Source organism: Pseudophryne corroboree, chromosome 4, assembly GCF_028390025.1.
Source record: "Pseudophryne corroboree isolate aPseCor3 chromosome 4, aPseCor3.hap2, whole genome shotgun sequence".
Taxonomy (NCBI): Eukaryota; Metazoa; Chordata; class Amphibia; order Anura; family Myobatrachidae; genus Pseudophryne; species Pseudophryne corroboree.
In genome coordinates this window covers 246,619,691-246,644,229 of record NC_086447.1, presented here as the reverse complement: position 1 = coordinate 246,644,229, position 24,539 = coordinate 246,619,691, and the positions used below count along the sequence as shown (strand labels likewise).

The 24,539-nt window shown below is 43.1% G+C and overlaps 1 protein-coding gene across 7 annotated transcripts in view; it reads left to right on the top strand.

Moving 5' to 3' along the window:
* DOCK10 (dedicator of cytokinesis 10) overlaps positions 1 to 24,539 on the top strand; it is a 691,954-nt gene that overhangs the window by 651,517 nt on the left and 15,898 nt on the right. For all 7 annotated transcript variants that reach the window (XM_063916012.1, XM_063916009.1, XM_063916010.1 and 4 more), the window contains 4 exons: positions 596 to 718; positions 3,654 to 3,767; positions 12,631 to 12,777; positions 14,198 to 14,408. In XM_063916012.1, coding sequence (XP_063772082.1) covers positions 596 to 718; positions 3,654 to 3,767; positions 12,631 to 12,777; positions 14,198 to 14,408 — 595 coding nt within the window. The remainder of the gene's footprint in view (positions 1 to 595; positions 719 to 3,653; positions 3,768 to 12,630; positions 12,778 to 14,197; positions 14,409 to 24,539) is intronic.

The window sequence follows — 24,539 nt, the reverse complement described above, 5'->3', positions numbered from 1 at the left end:
CAAAAATCACTGGGAACATGGCCACGCACCATTTTCACGGAGATCTGCGCATGCGCAGTATAGTCTGAGCGCTCTAGTGCCCAGACTCTCAGTGCTGCCGGCAGAGAAGAGGGGGCCTGAATGGAGGAGGCTGCACCCAGGCCTCTTCCTCTCTTAAAGCGCCCCTGCACCATACTGCCTAAGCCCAACCTTCTTTTCCTTAGCCTAACTTAATCCTCCACTGCCGGTCCATGCAGAATGTCAGGATTCACTTGGCAACATTGTGAATATGTTGACATTCTGTTCAATGTCAACATTATAGCTGTCGCATTGTGATGTCGACATTAAGAATGTAGACGTTATGACTACACATCCCATACAAAGAATGTCTATATATTCATATCAGCCCCCATCCTACAGGAGTTTACAATCCATTTCCCTACTACAGGCATACCAACATATATACAGTACACATACTAGAGTAGTTAGAAGCCAGTTAAACTACGCCAATATATTAGAACATAAAAACGCGAAGCAGGCAGCACAATGATGACCCTACTGCTGCATAGTCTGTGCCGCAATGTAACTTGTAATGTATGTCTTTGTGTTGTTGCAGACAACTCTTGTGGAACAGCTGGATCTGTGTGTGGACTACCTCTGGAAATCTGAAAGATATGAGCTGATAGCTGATGTCAGCAAGCCAGTCATTGCTGTGTTTGAGAAGCAACGGGACTTCAAAGTAAATTACTGTTTTATTTCTGAAAGATTGTTTGATGCTGCATAATCATGTCTTCTAGGCAGGGTGTATGACCCACATAAGCCTAGCAAAGCAACTCTGGCATTCAGGAATTACAAATCATTTCTCATTTAAAAAGGTAATCCATTTTTGGACTACATTTGCACCTGACAGCAGAGAAATTGTAGCGCAGATGTGGCAAACTAAATCCATCTGTCCAAGCAGCTAGGCTGGGTGTGCAGTATATGCAGCAGCTGACTTGTGTGAGATGCCTGTTTAGTCTGCTGCCACAAACAGGACATACCTACATGGCCAGGAGGTTGAATTGCAAGATATTCAGAATTTCTGATAACATTAGAATGCAGTGATGTTGGACGTTTACAGGAATATAGTAGTGAGAGGTTCTTCCTATGGAATACATGGTATGCCGGTTGTCAAGATCCCGACAGTGGCATCCTGCCAGCCAGAATGCTGGTAGCAGGATGAGCGCTAAGAGTCCCTTGCGGGCTCGTTGCGCTCACCACGCTGCGGTCTCGGTGGTCTGCTGCGCTCGCCACTGGTTCTGTTCCCAATTTATGGGTGTTGTGGACACCCACGAGTGGGAATAGCCCCTGTGCATCGGGATTCCGGCTGTTGGCATTGTTGGCTGTTGGGATTCCGGCGTCGGTATCCTGACCGCCGGGATCTCAACAGCTGGCAAATTGATTGCATCCCCTTCCTATATTGTGCTGTTATTTAACTGAACAGTTGTAACGGGATTAGTATGAATTGGAGATGGGCGGGATGCTGGCAGTTAGAATCTCGTCAACGGCATCCTGTCCATCAAAATGCCGACGGCCCCCCAGTAAGCCCCCTAACCCTCCTTTTCTCCCGTCCCTAACCCTGACCCTCCCTTGTGGGTGCCTAACCCTCCCCGTTTGGTCCCTAACCCTAACCCTCCCTTCCTCGCTGCCTTAACATAACCCTCCCCGCTTGAACCCTAACCTCCCCTTCTAATTGCCTAACCCTCCCTCCCCAGTCCCTAACCCCGCTTCTGCAGCCTAAACCTAACCTCCCAGCCCACATCAGGACAGCAGTGTGTCCCTCTGTCCGGACGTTCAGGATGCCGGCTGTCAGTAATGTGACACCGGCATCCAGAGCGGTGTCGGTATCTTGATGCCGGCAATGCGTCCTCTCTCGATATGTTGACCACCGGGATCCCATATGTTGTAAAGCTAATTGCTTCCCGTTGTAACATCCAAGGAAATGTAAAACATTATAGATCGCTGTCTATTATGTTTTCTCGGGATCCGGTCTGAAGATCGACAGTGTCTAGGTCGACAATGTTTAGGTCGACCACTATAGGTCGACATTCACTAGGTCGACATCGATGGAAGGTCGACAGGGTTTCTCGGTCGACATGTGCTAGGTCAACAGGTCTAAAGGTCGACATGAGTTTTTCACATTTTTTTTCTTTTTTTGAATTTTTTCATACTTAACGATCCACGTGGACTACGATTGGAACGGTAAAGTGTGCTGAGCGAAGCGGTAGCGGAGTGAAGGCACCATGCCCGAAGCATTGCGAGCGAAGCGAGCCATGCGAGGGGACGCGGTGCACTAATTTGGGATCCCGGTCACTCTACGAAGAAGACGACACAAAAAAAAAAAATCCTCATGTCGACCTTTAGACCTGTCGACCTAGCACATGTCGACCTAGAAACCCTGTCGACCTTCCATCCATGTTGACCTAGTGACTGTCGCCCTATAGTGGTCGACCTAAACATTGTCGACCTAGACACTGTCGATTTGATGAACCACACCCGTTTTCTCATGGGCAATTGCTGACACTTAATGTGGATTAGTTATTCAGAAAATTATTTGTGTTTCTCACTGCAAGATGACATATTTTTGGTAAAGACTGTCCCTCAAACCTAGTCACTAACTTCAATCAATAAATAAACTTTTGTCAGCATGAGGTAGTGTTACAGTGTACGTTAATATTACCTCCTTTATCTTTTTATAAATTTCACAAGACAACCAGAGGTGTGCAATTCTATTGTGAAACTTTTGGTCACAGTGGGACACATTTACCAAGCACAAAATCTCAAGGGGCAAACTGCGAAATAGTTTAAATCAAAGCCAACTCTCCCAGTACTTTTTATTCCAAATAACTGCTTGGTTTACTACTATAATAAGCACCCTCACTCTGCTCCGCTCCTCACGTTCAATCATCTGCACCTCTGCATTTTGCTTCGCAAGCCTGTGCACACTGGCAGAGAGGTAGAAACACTTGTGCATACTGAGGGAGCACATTAGGGTGAAAAAAAAAGCTATTGCATGGCACATGTATGGCATTAAATGCCCATCAGTTTATAAAGCACAGAACTGCCCATTCTGAGACTGGAGTCAGTAGAGGACAACAGATTGTTTTTACTTTACTATAATGTTATTGTTTTTGTTTATTTGGTGCTGCTAAATCCTGCTGCACCATAAAGTAGGGATATTGAGATGGGTACATGAAACATACAGAGATCCACCAAGCAGAATTCTGGAAGCATAACTGCAGTAGTAACAAGAAATGAATAGACAAGGTACTGTATGGAACAAACATCAGGGGCCAAATGTAATAGAGTGAGAGTTTCAAAAAGTGAGAGATTTGGTAAGGTTTTGCCGTTTTTTTAGAGTGGCAATCATTTACACTGCACGATCAACCTGGTTTTGCAATGTAAATGATTGCCACTTTAACAAAAACTGAAAAACCTTACCAAATCTCTCACTTTCTGAAACTCTCACTCTATTACATTTGGCCCAAAGTGTAGTACAGTATATTCCTGCTTTATTAACACAAATTAAATATGGTTAAATAGTGGCTATTAAAATGTCATGTAGTTTTAGACATGGATAATAATGCAAGTAATAATTAGTATGCTTTCTTTTTACTCTGTGCACTTAATTATAGAGGCTGTCTGAGTTGTATTATCGTATTCACCGCTCCTACCTAAAAATTGCAGAAGTTGTAAATGCAGAGAAAAGGTTATTTGGGCGTTATTATCGAGTTGCCTTTTATGGCCAGGTAAGTTGAAATTACATTACTATATTGATGGTATTTTATAAGGTTGACTCATTAAGCAATGATCTAATTTGTCATGGGAAAAAGATTGTAGCACATCGAGCCATCAATATGCCCGCTAAAGCAAAACAAAATGATAATATTTTTTGGACTCCAGCCCAAATATGTTCTACATCACTATGCTCTCAAATATATACTGACTCTCAGTATGTTACTATATAATATTTATGGGGAATGTGTGTGGCTGGCAGCCCATGCATTTTTTACACTCCTTGCATTATTTATCTCTTATTATGCATAAAACATCACTTGTTTTTGTTAAAGGCGCAAATAAATATTTATTTTAGTTAATTCAATGCAGAAAAGTAAGCACATTTTGTAGAGAAATTAGAATGTGTTTATACAGTTGCATTTTTAACAAAAACAGTTTGGGTTAAAAGGATATATAGCTTTGATACATTTGTAATTAATAGGCAATTCATGTAACAGATACTGTAGATGGTAGAAGTATGCACAATATATAGAACAGACTTTTGTGTATCAGCTTCATGTGCGGTTTTTACAGACTGCAGCTTAACGTGCGATTTGTATACTGAGTATTTTTAGATCTTGCGGTTTTAAAATGTGCAGCAAGGTTGGACGGTTTGTCTTTAGTAAATCACATAGTTTACAAGCCGCACATGAAAATGACAATACTGTATAATGACAATCTAGAAGTTACCAACTGAATTTTATTGCTATTTTAAATTTGTTTTATGGACTTTCAGCACTGATTAGTCCTGCATGTCCTCCCTGCCATAGCTGCAAGATCATTTTGAAAGTATGGGCTACACAGTAGAACAGAGAGTTTCCTTCCTCTAGGGTGGCACAATTTTACATTTCAAATATAACTGTTGTGTGGAGTTAGTATTATAATCTATTTCTAATCTCTGAAACACATTTATTTGTAGGGAAGCCATGCAAGACATTTTCTAATTTGTATTCAAGTCATAAACTGTTTTTATGTTCATAACGCTGTTGAGCTAATGTTACCACAGGGCTGTATGTAGAGTTTGGGCTGCCCTGAGACATTGTAAATAAAATGATAGGAACACTGCATAAACACATACATAAGACTAGATTTTTCTAACATCTCCCACCACATATAACACATAGGTAGGAATCCCTCTGTTGCCTAGATTCTGGAACAGAATCACACCACAATATGCTCTTGTTCTAGGCAGTAATGTGTATAATAAATCATTAGAAAAAAGAGCGCTGTCTGTGAGGATATTCATTTCTTTAATAAAATTTAATACAGATAGTATAAACAAACTACATATAAAATATTCAATAAAAATACGATATAAAATACAATTGGCGACTGCAGATTATATCAATGTATGCTTAGTCTAACCACTGCTAGTGAAACCTTCCTATGTGCTAAATTATAGCCATTGCTACAAACAATCTAAAGTAGCATACTACTGTTTGTCCAACTGACACAAAATTGGTTAGTTAAAGAACGATATTTATCGACAAGATGGATACAATAAAGATAAATATTGTTCTTTAACTAACTAATATTGTGTCAGTTGGACAAACAGTAGAATGCTATCTACTTTAGATTGTTTGTAGCAAAGGCTATAATTTAGCACATAGGAAGGTTTCACTAGCAGTGGTTAGACTAAGCATACATTGATATAATCTGCAGTCATCAATTGTATTTGATGTCGTATTTTTATTTAATATTGCATATGTAGTTTGTTTATACTATCTGTATTAAATCTTATTAAATAAATTAATATCCTCACGGACAGCGCTCTTTTTTTCTAATGATTATTTATAACTCTCTCTGAGGTACAGCCCCTCAAATTTTGTAGGCGCAGTCTGTGTTGGTATTTTTTGGCTATTGAGTACTACACAATTAGCACACTAGCGCCCACTCTCACTGTTGTTTTAGTAATGTGGATACTACACATTACCCATAGTGGTATATTTTCTAAAACTTCTAAAAATGAAAACTGTTGTTGTTGCCCATAGCAACCAACACCACCACCACAGAAGTTTTAGTAAATCTACCCCATAGACTCTTTTCTGGAGCACTATTGAAAAGGTATTGCCGGAGTGAGTTGCCTGATGCTTTGCGCTTATATGATATAAACCTTTTCTGAAATAATCACTGGAAGTAAGGTTTGACTTTGTGGTCACCCTGTATTAGCTTTATGTGTAACTGCAACAAGTTTCTGGCTGTTGTAATGTAATATCAAACTCCCAATTTGGGGATTTCCTACCAATCAGACTTCTGTAATCCCCACCCCCTGAACTGACCTTATGCTAGGTCAGTGGTTTCCAAACTTTTTTGAATCACGGCGCCCTAGAATATCAGAATTTTTTTCACGGCACCCCTAGGCCAAAAATTTCTTATTGAGAAATTTAGAAAGAAATATTACATTAAGTAGATCGCGTTTATATGTCATCCTTAGGGTCAGTTGTGTGGTGAGGGACAAGATTTGCTTCTGTTTGGCCACATATTTTATGACTGGCAGCCACCAGCACTGGTTTTGCCTATTATATTGACCATGAATAATTTTAATTGGTCCTGGACCACCAACCCAGGGCACCCCTGCAAGTGTCCCGAGGCACCCCAGGGAGCCACGGCACACAGTTTGGGAACCTCTGTGCTAGACACATGTCAGAATGCTTATCATGTCAACTCCATGGGCTAATCATATAGCAAATAGGAAGAAAGTAAAGGAAATGAACATAAACCCAAAACCACATCTATCCGTTCTTGGGTCTGAGAATCCCTAAACTTATATAGTAATCATTTGCTTGGCCTTAATCTTCAAGCATCCATAAAACTTTGGTGTATATCACACATGGGATAGAATAAAACAGTACTGAAGCCAGAAACCTAAGCATATTGCTGCTGGAAGGTAAATTTAGGCAGTTCCCCAAAACACATAGTAATTCAGAAGATAATATAGATTTTCTGCTCCAGCTCATTTGCAGAAAGGAAATATCTGGCTGGTTGAGAGCAGATGAAATGTGGCGTATTTAATCCCCTGAAAGGTAGAGCACAAATGTTTTCAGACATGACTGGTTCCCAGTATCAGCCTTTAAGGATGTCTCTGGCCAAGTTTGAGTCAATCAGCAGCTCAGTCGGAGTGTGCTGATTGCTGGCCTGCTAGAGGTTATGGAACTCACAACTGGGGATTACACAAAACTGCAATAACTTTAAAATCTCTCTAATATTCTGACTCAAAGTTAATGCTTACATTTGCTCTTTTTCCCCGTCTGATCCTATTGAAGGCTGTGGTAAGTGCCTCATTTTTTGCTTGTCTCTTTCCTTCCCACTTACACAGACAGGGACAGCCATTTATACTTGATGTCTTACATCTAATTTATTAATATGAGCTAAGATGTTCATTTGTCACTTGGGTGAAATGTACGAGTGCAGTGCTCATTTGTGTCTGTTCACATCCCAGCATTCATGGCAGGATTTAACCATTTTTTGGCTCTGTATAATTCTGTAGAATCTATTACTGTTGCTGGTGTTTTTGTTGATTTATCTTCATTATGGTAGGTAAACATCTTTTAATTACTTAACTAGAAATAAGGTATCAATCTTAGGGAATGTATTATTTGTTATAAAGATTGTTATAGCCCTTCCGCAGGTGATATCAATTATTCTTTATAGGTAATTTTCTGATAACACACAAATCCATAGCGCTAGGTTACATAAAAATAGCAGTCATCTTACTGTTGCGTTTCACCATTTGCTTTTGTCTGGACTAGCTGCCCTCCCCATTCCATCATACAGCATGTAGCCATTCCATCAAAATAATGATGCACTCTAGTTGCGGGGAAGCGGACTGTCACTTATTGTCAGGACACAGATCCTGGAGATGTGACCACTACAATCTAATGATCTTATGGCATGTACTACTTATACAGACAGTGAAAACCAACACAGTAGGGCACAGAGAAGAAGGCATTTATTACACTGTCTATCGTGAGCCCCATACAATGCAGTCCCAATATTCTTCTTATTAATCAGCCACAATACATATTATCAGTCTATAATTACAGTATTACGTAGCTCTGCAGTCCCCATGCTGTGCACCAAATGTCGCCTCATCCAGGTGATTCCCACCTTTCTGCCAATATAGGGGTAAGGTGTGCTAGTAATGACTAGTGTTAAGCCCAGCTGTGGAAATTAGATTTATATACAGGGATATAAGACAAAACAGAGATGAAAGAAGGGACCAGGGAACAGGCACGGAAGACCTACAGTAAGTAGTGTTCAGGTATTGAATCAAAAGTAGGGGAAAGCACACACAGGAAGGGATGGGACAGAGTGACCAAGAACAGACCTCACTGCAGTGGTGGAGGAGAGAGTGACCAAGAACAGACTTCACTGCAGTGGTGGAGGAGAGAGTGACCAAGAACAGACTTCACTGCAGTGGTGGAGGAGAGAGTGACCAAGAACAGACTTCACTGCAGTGGTGGAGGAGAGAGTGACCAAGAACAGACTTCACTGCAGTGGTGGAGGAGAGAGTGACCAAGAACAGACTTCACTGCAGTGGTGGAGGAGAGAGTGACCAAGAACAGACTTCACTGCAGTGGTGGAGGAGAGAGTGACCAAGAACAGACTTCACTGCAGTGGTGGAGGAGAGAGTGACCAAGAACAGACTTCACTGCAGTGGTGGAGGAGGTAGAGTGAGCAGGTTGGAGCTCAGTACTACCCATAAGAGGGTTCAGTAACATCCTGCATGCTGAGGCTGGCAGTGAGAATAAAAAGAAACCAGCATCTCAGTATGACACCATGATAAAAAGAAAACCATGCAGTAAAATAAAATAAAATTAAAGATAAAAATATACATCTTACAGTCAATGAAGGACTTAATTACAAAGACTGTTGGGGCTCTAGTAGATTGCATATGCTAGTATTTCAGGTCTCTAACACTCCCCATTCCCATGAATTTGGTTGGTTAGTAATCCCTACAAACTAGCTAGAGTATATTTTGGAAGCATTCAAGCTAGCTAGACCTAGCTAGACCTGGCCTGGTCAACCTGTGGCTCTCCAGCTGCTGTGAAACTACAAGTTCCAGCATGCCCTACTACGGTTTTACTATTGAGGAAGCTAAACCTGTGCAGAACATACTGTGATGTGTAGTTTCTGAAAACTTGGGGAGCAACAGATTGGTCAGGTCTGAGCTATGCTGTATGTGATTTGCTGGAAATACTTCACTGCTTGGTTATCCCACTCTCACAACCAGTTACCCCATGGTGGCTCAGCATACAGGAAAGATAATTGCTGATTAGTTATTGTAGATAACTAAAAATATGCGCTTTGTAATAAATTACCCCCAGTGATCACTCATTTCCCATTGTTCCTCCTAATATGGCTCTCCACAGTCATGTAAATTATGTTGTTGTGGTATTCTTAGTAATACTTTTTACGTTTGCAGAAAGCGGAGTTTGACCAACAATTTAAAATGATGGACTATGTTATAAGCCATATGACCATTAGGTGGCACTGTTTGATAGACTAGTCATGTTACCTCTTGTTTATGTTTCAGCGTTCATTGCTATAAACACTCTAGAGGACATGTCTGTTGTACAGTGCGCCATCACATATTGCCCTGCCGCGTTCCTCTGCTACGTACTAGTGATACTAAATTTCCTTCAAGGATTAGAATCGGGTTTAAAACAGTTATGTCATGTGTCATTTTAGTAAATGCTAGCACAGTTTTCATGCACGTCTTTCACACTTGGCTTAATAAAGGGACTATAAAGTCAGTGCTGAATGCTCATTATTCGTCCATTTATGGAATATTGATATACATTGACAGCACGCCGACTACCTTGTGCAGGGGTGGGGGGGGGGTGGTGGTTGGGGGGCGCTAAGAACGTATATAGCTTAAATCTACACATGTATGTGTATATGTGCTGGCGTGTGTCTGAGATCAGCAGCGGCACTGTATACCACAACTGCCATGAATAACACAGGACTCGCCATTCCCTCACCTAAGCCCGCTCCAGACTCTCTTTGTCAATTTGACAAGAGGCTGGGGATGGGCTTAGGAGAGGGAATCCGAATGCCGAGTCCCAGGTTCTGCATGGTGGCTGTGGGATACAGCAGCGCTGCAGATCCAGACACACGCCAGCACATATATTACATACAAATACACAGGTATGTGTATATGTGCTTAGCGTCCCCCCCCCGCATAAGGTCGTTGGCGCTGCTGCTGATATATATACTCCTTGAAATAGTTACAATCTCCCGGACCCCCTGAAGACCTTTGCAATTTTCCTGAGGATACCTTACCCCCGTTATGTAGCTGTTATGTGCTTGGGAAAAGGAAATATATATATATATATATATATATATACATATATACATATATATATATATATATATATATATATATATTTCCAAATTAATCATCAGTGACATTTCCTGCATTGGATTGGTTATAAGGCACAATGATCCCTATGGCTACATGTATTTTTAAAATTAAGGTGTCTCGTGGCCACTTAATATGGAAACACATGTGACTAGAACATAATACATGAACGAGCCCTGAATAGTAACCCTGTTTTTCGTCAACAAGTAGATATTGCTGAGCAAGAATGCAGCAATGTGCAGGCGCAACAGTACACGTCCACCATAATGCCACACTCATAGATGTTCCTTTCACAATCTACCTGAAATGCTTTTCTCAAAGTAGGCAAGTATAATATTATATATATATATATATATATATATAGCATATCAGTACTTGTGTACCAGAATGCGTCCATATCTAGATTTTACACTATGTTAGACTTGCATGTCCTTCGCCTGTAGGCAGCTCAGTGGGTCAAGTGTAAGATGAGTACCGTAAGGCTGTGTACATATAATTGTAGCATGTCCTGTGGAGACTTAATAGGATTTGGACGCCTCATCTTACCAGCTGTGTATTGACCCCTTTATCTTACAGTATTTCCTACATTAGCGTCATCAAGTTGCTGCCGTCTGTTCAGACCTCTTGTCATTTCCATTTGTACTACAGCAAGAAAAAAGATTCTCATTGGATTTAAAAATCAGTTCTGGAAGTTTTGTATTTCATTACATTTCATAAAGAAAATGCAGCGCTGGACATAATGTAATAACATAGTCGTTGGACATACGTATACTCATTTGTATACCTGGTGTTCATCTGATGTAGAAATTCTGCTGGGGTTTTGAATTGGTCATATTTTGAGATACATAAAATTCAACATACACATGTAAGCCACCAATTTTGGTGACATCATTTTTACATGTATGCTCAGATAGCCGACAGGTATCCTGAAACTTCTGATTGAACACAGAAATCTGATGCATTCATAAGATATGCTGGTGCTTTATTTATGTGTACGGTATTTCCAGCAAGGCCCATGAGCTCACAGAGCAGAACAGACACCTTTGTGTACAGTAGGTGCAGATGTTTGCTTCTTATTGATGTGCGCGGCTTATTGCAACCAGCAATTTGACAGCTTTGGCTTTTAACCCGGGTGCTAGTAGACCGTGGGCAGCTCCGTGGTTAATTGATTTTACCCCAAGGTTTGTATATTTATTGGTGCCTGTGTATAGTAGCATAACAGGTAATAGTACAAATTTCTATAAACATACAAATATATAAGCGTGTCATTATTCCAATATGCTGCGAAACAAACTTTGGTTGGCTAACATTGTGACATGTGTTATACCCAAAGTAATGAAGCCGTATCCATTGATATGAGATATAGGGGCTGATTTAGAGATGGACGCAGTTATGCATCTGTACGCAGCGGCCGCGTCCATCTGGTCTGCACATGTGCACTGGTCTGATCACGTGTACAGACCGCAGTGCGCGGGAGTGACCCTTCTCCTTGCAGCCACATCCTTCTCAGATGCGGCCACAAGATGACTGACAGCAGCGGGCGTTCGGAAGGCAGGGACATAGCATTTTGTGGGCATGGCGGGCCGAACAGGGGCGTGCCCGGGAGCATTTCCACGGAAGCTGTGTGATGTCACATGCAGCCGCTCCAATTAAAAAATGGCGGCAGTCCGTCTCACAACACAGGAGTCAACCTTAATTTGATGCATCCGCAATTACAGTGCAGACGCTTTGTGAGGCGGAAGCACACACAAGTGCTGGGTGGCCCCCAGCATGTGTGGAGATGGACACAGATCTTGCTGCGTCTGCAGCAATCTGCGTGCATCTCTGAATAACCCCCATATTTATGTAATTATAATTATAATTAAAGCACAACGGAATATGCTTTGCTATATAAGAAGCTGTTACTAAATAATAAATAAAAATAAATTCCTTTCAGTGTATTCCTGGGGTAATTGGCAGACCAGACAGTGGTATGTCTGCAGCTGGCATAATATTGGCACAATCACTGCACCACCAGTAGCTGGTTTAAAAAATACCAGATTATTCTTAGTATAACTAATGCATTGCAAACTGGTCACAACAGGATGAAACACGTATGGTCAAGAAAGCTTCTGAAAAACCATGTTACATATAGGTAACTAGTGTAGACCCAGGGAATTTCATCTTACATTTCATTAACTGCATGGAAACTCTCTAAAAATTATCTTACAAAACTAAAGTGCTACTAAATCATCTGTCATTTTGCTAAAACCCAGTGTACAAGTATTCAGCCTAAACATGAATTCCCGTCATCCATTAATAATTCTATTTATAATGCTTCAAAGGCTTTGCTTACTATGTACTAGCTGTAGGATGTGTTATAATGTATAAACTCATTGAAGTGACTAACAGTGGATGGTGCAGCTTTGGGGAATGTATCCTGAAGTATTTCCCTGCAAATTGTAAATTGATCCTTTTTTTTTTATTTTCAGGGTTTCTTTGAAGAAGAGGAAGGAAAGGAGTATATCTACAAAGAGCCCAAATTAACAGGGCTTTCTGAAATATCACAGAGGCTGCTCAAGTTGTATAGTGATAAATTTGGAGCAGACAATGTTAAGATTATTCAGGACTCAAACAAGGTGTGTGCTTCTGTTCATAATGAAAATGATTACGTAACCCCTCCATAAAGGCACAAAGAGAAAAAGTGTGTCTGTTTTTGCCATTGGAAAGATTTGGCTTCATATAACCACCAACCATTGCAGAGTGGAAATGTACAGCAGTTAATTCAGGCAAGATCATCTCTACGTCAAGTAGGCATTGTTATCTCTAGTTCAAGCAGGCAGGATTATCTCTAGTTCAAGCAGGCAGGGCTATCTCTGTTTCTGGTAGGCAGGATTATTTCTTGTTCAGGCAGGCAGAGTCATCCCTATTTCAGGCAGATAGTCATCTCTATCTTGTTCAGGCAGGACCATTGCAAGATTATCTCTAACTCCTGTAGCTGGGGTTATTTCTAGTTTAGGCATGCAGATTCATCTCTAGTTCATGGAGGATCAACTTGAGGTCAGACAGCCTGGATCAACTCTGGTTCATCTAGACTGGATCATTTCAGGTTCAGACAAGACCATTTCTAGTTCAGCCAGGCAATATCATCTCTAGTTCAGACAGGATCATCTCTATTTTGGGCAGACAGGGTCATCATAATTTCTGGCAGGACTGTCTCTAATTAAGTCAACCAGGATCATTTCTAGTTCAGACAGGATCATCTTTAGTACAGGAAGGCAGGATAATCTGTAGTACAAAAAGACTGGGTCATATCTAATTCAGACAGGATCATCTCAAATTCAGACAGACTGGAAATCCTTTAGCTCAGGCAGGCAGGATCACCTTTCCTTCAGGAAGGCAGGATTATCTCTAGTTCAGCTAAGCAGTATCATTTCCAGTTCTAGTTCAGCCAGGCAGGATTATCTCTAGTTCAGACAGTCAGGATTATCTCTAGTTCAGACAGGCAGGATTATCTCTAGTTCAGGCAGGCAGGATTATCTCTAGTTCAGGCAGGCAAGATTATCCCTAATTCAGGCAGGCAGGATTATCTCTAGTTCTAGTTCAGATGGGCAGGATCATTTATTTGATCCATGACAACAGTGGCATGTACAGGCATGTTAGCCAGCTCAAGCAGTTTTTATTTTATTTTTTAATCCCATTGTTTCATCTGCATTGCGTAAACCTTTTAGTTTAAATATAGTACATTTTGTGTCATGCACTTGTCTCTACGTATGGTGGATTATAGCGGTGGAATCAGAAATTTGTTATTTATTGAATTGAGGAACTGTATTTGCCTTCCTCCTATGTGCATTGTGCAGGTATCTATTGTTTCCTTGTCTAGTATCTATGGTATAGAAAAGGGAGGATTTGGGCTAATTTTGTGCATGGCTATAAATTAATTTCTCAAATCTCTTCATAGCATCTACACGTAATTAGCAAGTCATTGTATAGCTGTCACTAGTCTGCGGCAATTTCTGTTAAAGCCTATTTTATAATTCATATTTAATATTTATGCAGGTGAATCCCAAAGATCTAGATCCCAAATTTGCTTATTTCCAAGTTACATACGTCACGCCTTATTTTGATGAGAAAGAGCTGGAAGACAGAAAAACTGATTTTGAGAAACATCACAATATCAGCAGATTTGTCTTTGAGACACCATTCACATTGTCAGGGAAGAAGCATGGTGGAGTGGAGGAGCAATGTAAGAGGCGTACAGTGCTGACCAGTAAGTGACCATATATCCCTGTGTAGATATACTGCACTGCTGCTCTCCGCCTTCAGGTAACTCTTACTTCCAGGCACATTTGTTTGTCTACATTGTCCTTTCATAAAACAACACATAATCTTATGCAGGGCCACAATTAAGATTTTTGTCACAGGGGCAAGGCAGTTTTTTTTGCTACACAAGCCCTATGCTCTGGAAATGTGGGCATAGTCACTCGAAAGGGGGCGTATCCTTAAAAGGACCGGGGCGGTGAAGCAGACAGAGGGTCAAGGGGTGGAGGAGATAGTCTGTGACCTGGCGGAGACCTCATTGCCCCTTTAGAGATCCCTCATTGTAGTCCTCATTGTCCCTATAGTGATCCCTCCTTTTTACTGCACATTGTAGCATTAGGGATCCCTCCTTTTAGTTTTCAGACTCCCTTTCAGTGATCTCAAAGTATAAATTTAGAAGTGGGGGTATGGGAACTAATAAGTGGGGGCCCCTACCAGCAAAATGACAGGGAGGGGGGATGGGGGCGGCAGCAGCAACTGCACAGATAGCTCGTCTTCCTGGATCTGCCACTGCCCCATATAAGGGAAGAGCTAGTCAGGAAAGAAATGCAGACAAGTACAGGCCTGTAGCTGGTTACCCCTATGTCATTGTGAGAACCAAATATAACATGGCACACTGCATGTCAGACCTAGAAAGGTTAATATCTGTGGAGATATAAAAGTGTCACAGTGACACTGTCACTACATCAACCCTGCAGGAATAACAGTGTCATACAGACAGCTCCAGTGCTTGCACACACAACAGATTATATGATAAATCCTGTGCACACATACAGCAGATTGATGTCATTCTTCCAGTGCAGCTTGACATTCGGCACTGGCAGAGATTGGCTTCTCTCCTCCCTGTCTCTCAGCTTGCAGTGTGCTCTCCACCGGTGGCTCGGCATCTTTCAGCAACAGGTTCTGAGCCTGCTCATTCTCTGCCATGGGGAGCAGTCAGAGGGGACAGCAGCGGTGGGAGGGTTCATACACTAGTGCTCACTAACTTTCAGGAGATAGATAGAGTAGCAGGGAGGAGTCACTGGGTGGTAGGGGAGAACTTCTATAAACTCCCCATCACTTTTTTCACCAGTCCTCTGTCAGCAACAGGTGCACCTACTGTACCCAGACACAGGGCATGGTGCACAGATGGCTAATGAATATAAAGGCTAGTTGACATTTCTCCTTTTCTAAAAAGGGCTGCTCTCTCCATGTTTCAGGAGTAGGAGCCACTCTATATGCAATTGCACTCAATTTGAAAGTGGCCCAAATGTATTAAGCCTTAAAAAGTGATAAAGTAGAGAGTGATGAATGACCAGCCAACCAGCTCCTGTCATTTTTCAAACACATCCTGTAACATGGCAGTTAGGAAGCTGATTGGCTGGTACTTTATCACTTTCCACTTAAGGCTTAATACTGTATATTTGGGACAGTGTAGCAGATGTATTAAACCTGGAGAAGTGATAAAGCAGTGATAAGTGAAAGGTGATAACACACCAGCCAATCAGCTCCTGACAATTTACATATTGGAGCTGATTGGCTGGTGCGTTATCACCTTGCACTTATCACTGCTTTATCACGTCTCCAGGCTTAATACATCTGCCCCAATATTACTATTATTAACAGTTTCTTATATAGTGCAGCAAATTCCATTGCGCAATATAACTTACAAAGCAGATTAATACCATTACTGGCTTTTTTTGTCCTTCTGCACAGTTCTCTCACAGGTACCAGCATGAGAGGGTTTTGTGCAGGTTCTTCTGGCTCATGGAATAATCTGCTATAGTCTCTGCAGTTATTCTCCAAGAACCATGAATGCCGGCTGCTCTGGATACATGTTGTGTGCAAATATCTGGAGGGTACCTGGGCAAGTACCCGTCATTTTCTGTGGAGTGCCGGTTATAGTGAAACTATATACCTGTGTAACACCCCTTTACCTGGGCTCTCTGGGTAATGGTGTGTATTTAACTCTTCCCGCTTTGCAATACTTCTCACCTTGTACTTCTCTTGGTATTAGTGCCTCCACCTGAATCTTGACATGACGTGCTCTTCTGGGAAGTGTTCAATTTTGGAAACACCAGAGGGAGACTCGGGAAACCCCCTGCCCACCACGTGCTTAGACCGACCCCACTACAGGAATATATCACACGGATATGTTGCAAAAGCCACCCTGGCACATTTATTAAAGGGTCTGGAATAGCAATTGCTTTTATGCATTTATATACAAGGGACTATAGTAGATCAATAAAAGAGGACATATACCAAAGGCATAGGAACATGTTGGTCAGTAATGCACACACATATCTAAAGGGTGTATAATGCAGTAATAAGAAAATGAACATAACACATGAATCTGCTTTCTCCTGTCTGTCTGTCCCTTCCTGCACTTTCCTTTTTGTATGCAGCTAACACCCTGGCCTTTGCAATCACTGACTGGGTAATGACAACTTAAACAGCAGTATCACAAGGAATTTCACACATACCACACACAGCATTAGACAATATATCCCCCACTATAGTGCACTGTTATTTCAGAGTTCCTTATCTTCTGCATGCTATAACTTGACGGAAAAGGTACTTTAACAGGTTCCAATTGGCACTTTCAGCAACGCTGGTACTTGTAGTTCCACAAACTGATTCTTGGTGAAATCACACACTTTGTTAGCTACTATTTATCAGTCTTTACCGAGAAACATAACACTGTAAACCGTTACTTATCTCACATTCCTCCAAAGTGTGTCCCTCTGCAAACTGTCCTCTCCATGGGGTCAAAAAGGAAGGTTTGAAATGCATTATCCTCTGTAGGCCACTTAACTTCATCAGACTGGGGTTCTCCCTCTCCGTAGGGCTCTTTCTGTACAGTCACGTGGACTTCTTCCCCAGTATTCTCCAGTCATTGTCAGCTGCATCTTAGCTATATGCCAGACATGGATCCTTCTCCCATCTCCTCCTTCACTCCTCTGGACAAAAGCATTCCATTCTGCACTCCCCGCTCCCCATGCCTTGTTTCCCCACCCCCGACAGCCTCTTCGTGTCTCTCTGTATATCCTCTGAAACCCAAGGCTGTCTGGGAGATGTAGTCTCTATACACGAAATGGCCGGTGTCCAATTTCACATTTGCTGCCTGTCATAAGCGCTGGGCACTACATACTCCCCCTGTGGGACTGGCGATCCGCTGACAAAGTGATGAGCCTGTTCCACACCCTGAAAAGGAATATGTGTTAAACCATTCTGTCTGTTTACACATCCACACATACCCTGACAAGCTCCTACGATGACAGGGGTGGGCCCCAAATAAGGCCAAGGGTAGACCCAGTGAGGGTGAACCACCCTGGGCACTTCAGTGGCCCTTCCTAACTCATCATAAGTAAATATCATAGGGGCCCTAGTGGTGCGTCTGGGTCGGCTAATAGCTGGAAGGGCTCCCTCATCTCCCTCTGACACCCTTTCTGGTTGCTCAGCCTCTCCCCCAACATCTCTCTCTTCTGGTTGGTCCTGAGCCTGTCCCTCAGGTTCTCTAACTTCCACCGTTACTTCAGGTACGACCTCTTCCAACCTGCACACCTGTTCTCCTCTTGGCTCTCCTGTAGCTCTCTCAGTAGACCTGTGGGGTCTAGTGACTTCATTACTTTGAATGACAGTCTCATTTTCCGTAGTGGGAGGATCATACCCCCATTCATCCTCACTGCATTCTGTCTCTTTATAATCTCTAGTTTCCTCTCTCCTTGTAGACCTCAGTCTTCCTGGCTTCCTCCAGGGCACCCTCTCGGTGGTCTCAACAGCTTGCTTGGTCTTGAACCTCACATCTCTGCCAATCGGTAATAGGTGTTGACGGTGATAAGTCTTTATGGGCCCTGTTTGTCCTTCAGGCCTTACACGGTAAACAGGTGCCCCAGACATTTTGTCCACCACTTCATAGGGTTCTTCTCTCCATCGATTTGCCAATTTATGCTTTCCAGGTATTCCCAGGTAACGGAGCAGTACTCTGTCTCCTATCCCCAGTACATTCTCTTTCACTCGACTGTCATATCGAGTCTTGTTTCTCAAACCCGACTTAGTAGAAGCTTCTTGAGCCAACTTGTGAGCATGTCTCAGTTCTTCTCGCAGTCTCTGCACATACTGTAAATGTGTCTCCCCCGAGTGGGAAACATCCATTATTCCAAAACAAATGTCTACAGGCAGTCGGGCTTCTCTTCCAAACATAAGGAGGTATGGTGAGTATCCAGTTGACTCATTTTTTGTGCAGTTATATGCATGTACTAACTGACTGATGTGCCTACTCCAGTGTGCCTTCCTGGCAGTGCCCAAAGTGCCCATCATGTTGAGAAGGGTTCGATTGAATCTCTCTGGCTGTGGGTCCCCTTGTGGATGGAATGGTGTCGTCCTCGACTTCTGTATCCCGCACAATTCACAGATCTCTTTTATCAGCCGACTCTCAAAATCTCTTCCTTGATCAGAATGGATCCGGGCAGGAAGTCCATAGTGCACAAAGAATTTCTCCCATAGAATCTTGGCAACAGTTGTGGCTCTTTGATCTTTGGCTGGGTAGGCCTGGGCATACCGAGTGAAATGATCTGTCACGACCAGAATATGTGCTGTGTTGCTTTCATCTGGCTCTACAGAAAGGAAATCAATACACACCAGCTCTAGTGGCCCATCACTCGAAATGTTTTTCAATGGTGCAGCTCTTTCGGGCAGTGTTTTACGCAGAATGCAAGTCCCACAATTTCTGCAATATTTTTCAATATCAGCCTCCATCCTTGGCCAATAGAACCGATCAGCAATCAACCCGCTTGTTTTCTCAACACCTAAGTGCCCATGTTGGTCATGTAGGGCATTAAGTACAGAATCACGATGTTTCTTTGGCAGAACCAACTGTCTTCTTACTCTACCATCTCTGCGGGTAGATTCCCTATAAAGGAGGCCTCCTCTGACCATCAGAAATTCTCTTTGCCTGTGCAGTAAGATGGCTTCTTCTGTTTTAAGGGCCTTTGGCCCCAACCTCTCATTGTTCTTTATCATCCAATAGACCGCTCCTAGGGACAGATCTTCTAGCTGATCACTTTTCAGCTGTTTCCTACTGATCCTCTGCAGATCACCCAGTTCAAACTGACTCAGCCAGCAATAATGTTTGGGCAGTGCCGCTTCTGAAACTCCCAATGCAGTGACACATTCTCTCACAGGCGGCACCACCACTCTTCCTTCATGGCACATACCTCTTACTTCTGGAGCAGGCACTTCAACCCACTCTTCTTCAGGTGATTCAGCATGTCGTCCAGCCAACCTGGACAAAGCATCAGCATCAATGTTTCCTTTGCCAGGTTGGTACTTAAGCGTGAAGTCATACACAGACAAAGCTGCCAGCCATCGATGTCCTGTGGCATCCAACTTTGCTGTAGTCTGGATGTATGTCAACGGATTGTTGTCAGTATGGACTTCAAATGTAGCACCATACAAATAATCATGCAGACGGTCGACAATGGCCCATTTTAATGCCAAGAATTCCAGCTTGTGCACAGGGTAATTCTTTTCGCTGGGTGATAGGCCTCGGCTAACATAGTGCACAGGCCTCATCTGGCCTTCTTGTTCTTGGTAAAGTACTCCTCCGAGTCCATCAAAAGATGCATCTACATGAAGAATGTATGGAAGGTCAGGGTTTGCATAGGCAAGCACTGGAGACTGGGTAAGGCCCTCCTTCAACTTCTTGAATGCAGTTTCACACTCTTCTGTCCATCTTTCCCCAAATAGGTCATTAACATGGAGAAAGTGTTTATTTTCTTGCTGGGTCATCCGCCCCTTCACTGGTGGGTACCCTTTGGTTAATTCTGTCAAAGGCTTGGCTAATTTAGAATATCCTGGAACAAATCTTCTGTAGTACCCACAGAACCCCAGAAAAGACCTCAGTTCCTTTAGTTTTGTGGGCCGTGGCCACTCTGCCACAGCTTCTACTTTGGCTGGGTCGGTGGAGATCCCTTCCCTGCTGACAATGTGCCCAACATACTTGACTTGCTTCTGGCATAGTCGACACTTTTCTAAAGATAGCTTTAGCCCTTTACTCTTCAGTCGGTCAAGTACTTTGAGCAATCTCTCGTTATGTTCTTGTAGACTCCTCCCAAAAACGATCAAGTCATCCAGATACACGATTACTTCACGAAAATTCATGTCTCCCACTGTCTCATCCATGCACCTCTGAAAGGTGGCTGGGGCACCTTTTACCCCCTGTGGCATTCTCTTGAACTGAAAGAACCCTTCAGGGCAGATGAAGGCTGTCTTCTCAGCATCTTCCGGACTCATCAGAATCTGGTAGTACCCACTCCTGAGGTCTAACACAGAGAACCATTTGCTTCCTTGCAGACAGTCAAGTGCCTCATCAACTTTAGGCACTGTGTACTGGTCAGGCACTGTTCGCTTATTAAGAGTTCTATAGTCCACACACATCCGGATATCACCATTCTTCTTACGAGCCACCACTATTGGAGAGGCATAGGGACTTTCTGATTTTTCAATGACATCATTCTCCAGTAGACCTTTCAGATGACTTCTTACATCATACAAATCCGCAGGTGCCAATCTTCGTGACCTTTCTCGAAAGGGTTTTTCATCAGTAAGACGAACCTTATGTTGGACCCCTTTAGCCAGACCTAGGTCCCAATCTCCTAGGGAGAAAACATCTCTCCTCTCTAACATTTCTTTGATTAGTCTGTCTAGATCGGCTTTCATGGCATCTGTACCTTCAAAGCATGGTTGGAAACTGTCTGCAACCAACACACTCTTTTTCTGAGCTTCTTCTGCCTCCTTTTTTCGATAGGCAGCCAGGCATACAGGATGAATGGTGAGCGTCTGGTAGTATTCCTTTCCACCCTCCTCTCTGCACCATTGGGCTAGTGTATTGAACAAATGGGCATTGGTTCCTATGATAACTTGCACATCTCTATCCTCTTCTTCTGGATCGGGACACACAAGGGCGACTACTTGCACTTCTTTTTCAATCCCAGCCACTTCTCTTGGGAACTTGAGGTCCACTGTGATGTATCCGAGATAGGGATAGCTCTGTTCACTGAGGCCCCAGATGGTCAGTCCAGACAATGGATGTACCTTGACATCCGACAGATTCTCACGAAACCACTTCTCAAACACAATGGACACCTGGGAACCACTATCCAGTAGAGCAGTACACTTCTGTCCATTCAATAAGGCAGTCACATGAGGCGCTGGACCGACTAGGCCAGGTGGCAATATATTCCAGGTAGCAGGTGAGTTCCCCACAGCATTGGTACTAACTTTCTTTAGGGGGCCAGGGTGGGGTCTTCTGGTCCCCCTTTCTCATTTCCCAAAGGCTTTTCAGGTTGTGGGGATTGCTTATATGATGACCTCTGATTCCATCTGGCTGGACACTGTCTAGCTATATGTCCAGGCCGACCGCACTCAAAACATCTTCTGGGGTCACCTCGACTCTCTATTTGCATTGGAGATGATGGATGCGAAGGCCTTGGGGCCTCTCTAGCTGTCTGAAGGGCTAACAGACGGTCTATCTGTTCCTTCTGCATTTGAAGGATCTTCAGCAACTCCACCTCTTTTGTACTGGTTTCCTGCTTCAGGCTAACAGTCTTTATCTTCTTGGCCACACCATCTCTAGCTTCGATTATAGCTTCCTCTTGTTTGACTTCATCGATTAGCTGGTTGAAAGAAGGAGCTGGGTTTCTAGTACAGTCTCCCCGAAGCTTCAATGCAACTGGGTCTAAAGACAGTGCTCCTCTTAGTAACTGTCGCATGCGACTCTCATCCACTTCACTGAGGGTCATTCCCCCTTTTTCCACAATGCGGTAAATTAGCTTGTCCAGGCGGTATAGATATTTGGACAATCTCTCCCCCGGCTCTTGGCAGGTGTTTCTTAACTTGTAAAGGAGGTCAGTGGCATCTTCTGATGTTCCAAACTCTCTTTCCAGAGCCGCTAGATAGTTCCGTGCAGTAGCATTAGGGTCACACCGACGAGTGGCCTGCACAATCTCCATTGCTGGACCACGTAAACTCTCCACTATCCGTTGTCTCTTTGCAGTCTCAGGACAGTGCCACTCTTCAATATACTGGATTGCAGTGTCTTTCCACACCTCATAGGCATCTTCTCCAGTTGGAACAGGTTGGACACCTGAGAAAGGTCTCAATCTCCTATATCCACCATCATACTGGTTTCTTCCCAGTTGCTCCACGAGTTTATTCATAGCGACCAAAAATAATTGACTCTGCGTGTGAGAGGCTCCATCTAGGCCCAGAGGTGAATCATCTTGTCTTTGAATGTCAGGGGACTGTACAATGGGGCTCCTTGTCCTCTCTTCAGTAGGACTTGATTCTTGGGCAACTCTCATCCCCTCACTCGGTTTAAGAGGCAACACTACGCTCCAACGTTTGCTTCCCTCATAGGAAAAGACAGCAGGGATCAATCCTCTCTCCAACACAGCATTGCTCTCTAGAAGCACAGCATCATCCCGCCTGCCCAGTACATTTAGCCTCTGCATCCCTGTCAGCCCTGCAATTATCTTGGTAATCTGCTCATCTGGAACTTCATGCAGTTCACCGCACAAAACAAAACAGCATTCTGAATCTTTGGATAGTTGTTCACACCAACCATATACTTCTTCTGGCTTCAAACTAGCCATGGCGCCCACCTGGTAAGCAAATTCTGAGTTAGCTGTACGAATCTCAGCAGTGCACTCCACTGTAACACCCCTTTACCTGGGCTCTCTGGGTAATGGTGTGTATTTAACTCTTCCCGCTTTGCAATACTTCTCACCTTGTACTTCTCTTGGTATTAGTGCCTCCACCCGAATCTTGACATGACGTGCTCTTCTGGGAAGTGTTCAATTTTGGAAACACCAGAGGGAGACTCGGGAAACCCCCTGCCCACCACGTGCTTAGACCGACCCCACTACAGGAATATATCACACGGATATGTTGCAAAAGCCACCCTGGCACATTTATTAAAGGGTCTGGAATAGCAATTGCTTTTATGCATTTATATACAAGGGACTATAGTAGATCAATAAAAGAGGACATATACCAAAGGCATAGGAACATGTTGGTCAGTAATGCACACACATATCTAAAGGGTGTATAATGCAGTAATAAGAAAATGAACATAACACATGAATCTGCTTTCTCCTGTCTGTCTGTCCCTTCCTGCACTTTCCTTTTTGTATGCAGCTAACACCCTGGCCTTTGCAATCACTGACTGGGTAATGACAACTTAAACAGCAGTATCACAAGGAATTTCACACATACCACACACAGCATTAAACAATACATCCCCCACTATAGTGCACTGTTATTTCAGAGTTTCTTATCTTCTGCATGCTATAACTTGACGGAAAAGGTACTTTAACAGGTTCCAATTGGCACTTTCAGCAACGCTGGTACTTGTAGTTCCACAAACTGATTCTTGGTGAAATCACACACTTTGTTAGCTACTATTTATCAGTCTTTACCGAGAAACATAACACTGTAAACCGTTACTTATCTCACATTCCTCCAAAGTGTGTCCCTCTGCAAACTGTCCTCTCCATGGGGTCAAAAAGGAAGGTTTGAAATGCATTATCCTCTGTAGGCCACTTAACTTCATCAGACTGGGGTTCTCCCTCTCCGTAGGGCTCTTTCTGTACAGTCACGTGGACTTCTTCCCCAGTATTCTCCAGTCATTGCCAGCTGCATCTTAGCTATATGCCAGACATGGATCCTTCTCCCATCTCCTCCTTCACTCCTCTGGACAAAAGCATTCCATTCTGCACTCCCCGCTCCCCATGCCTTGTTTCCCCACCCCCGACAGCCTCTGCGTGTCTCTCTGTATATCCTCTGAAACCCAAGGCTGTCTGGGAGATGTAGTCTCTATACACGAAATGGCCGGTGTCCAATTTCACATTTGCTGCCTGTCATAAGCGCTGGGCGCTACACCTGTATACTGTATATATATAATTTAGAGCACAATTTATCAACTTCTATAACCGTCTTTCAATTACATCTGCATATCTGCTTAGATCCTGTTATTTTGTATACAGTAAAAAAAGACTCCTGTAGCCAAGTTCTGCGCAGTTCGGTCTGGAAAGCAAGGCAC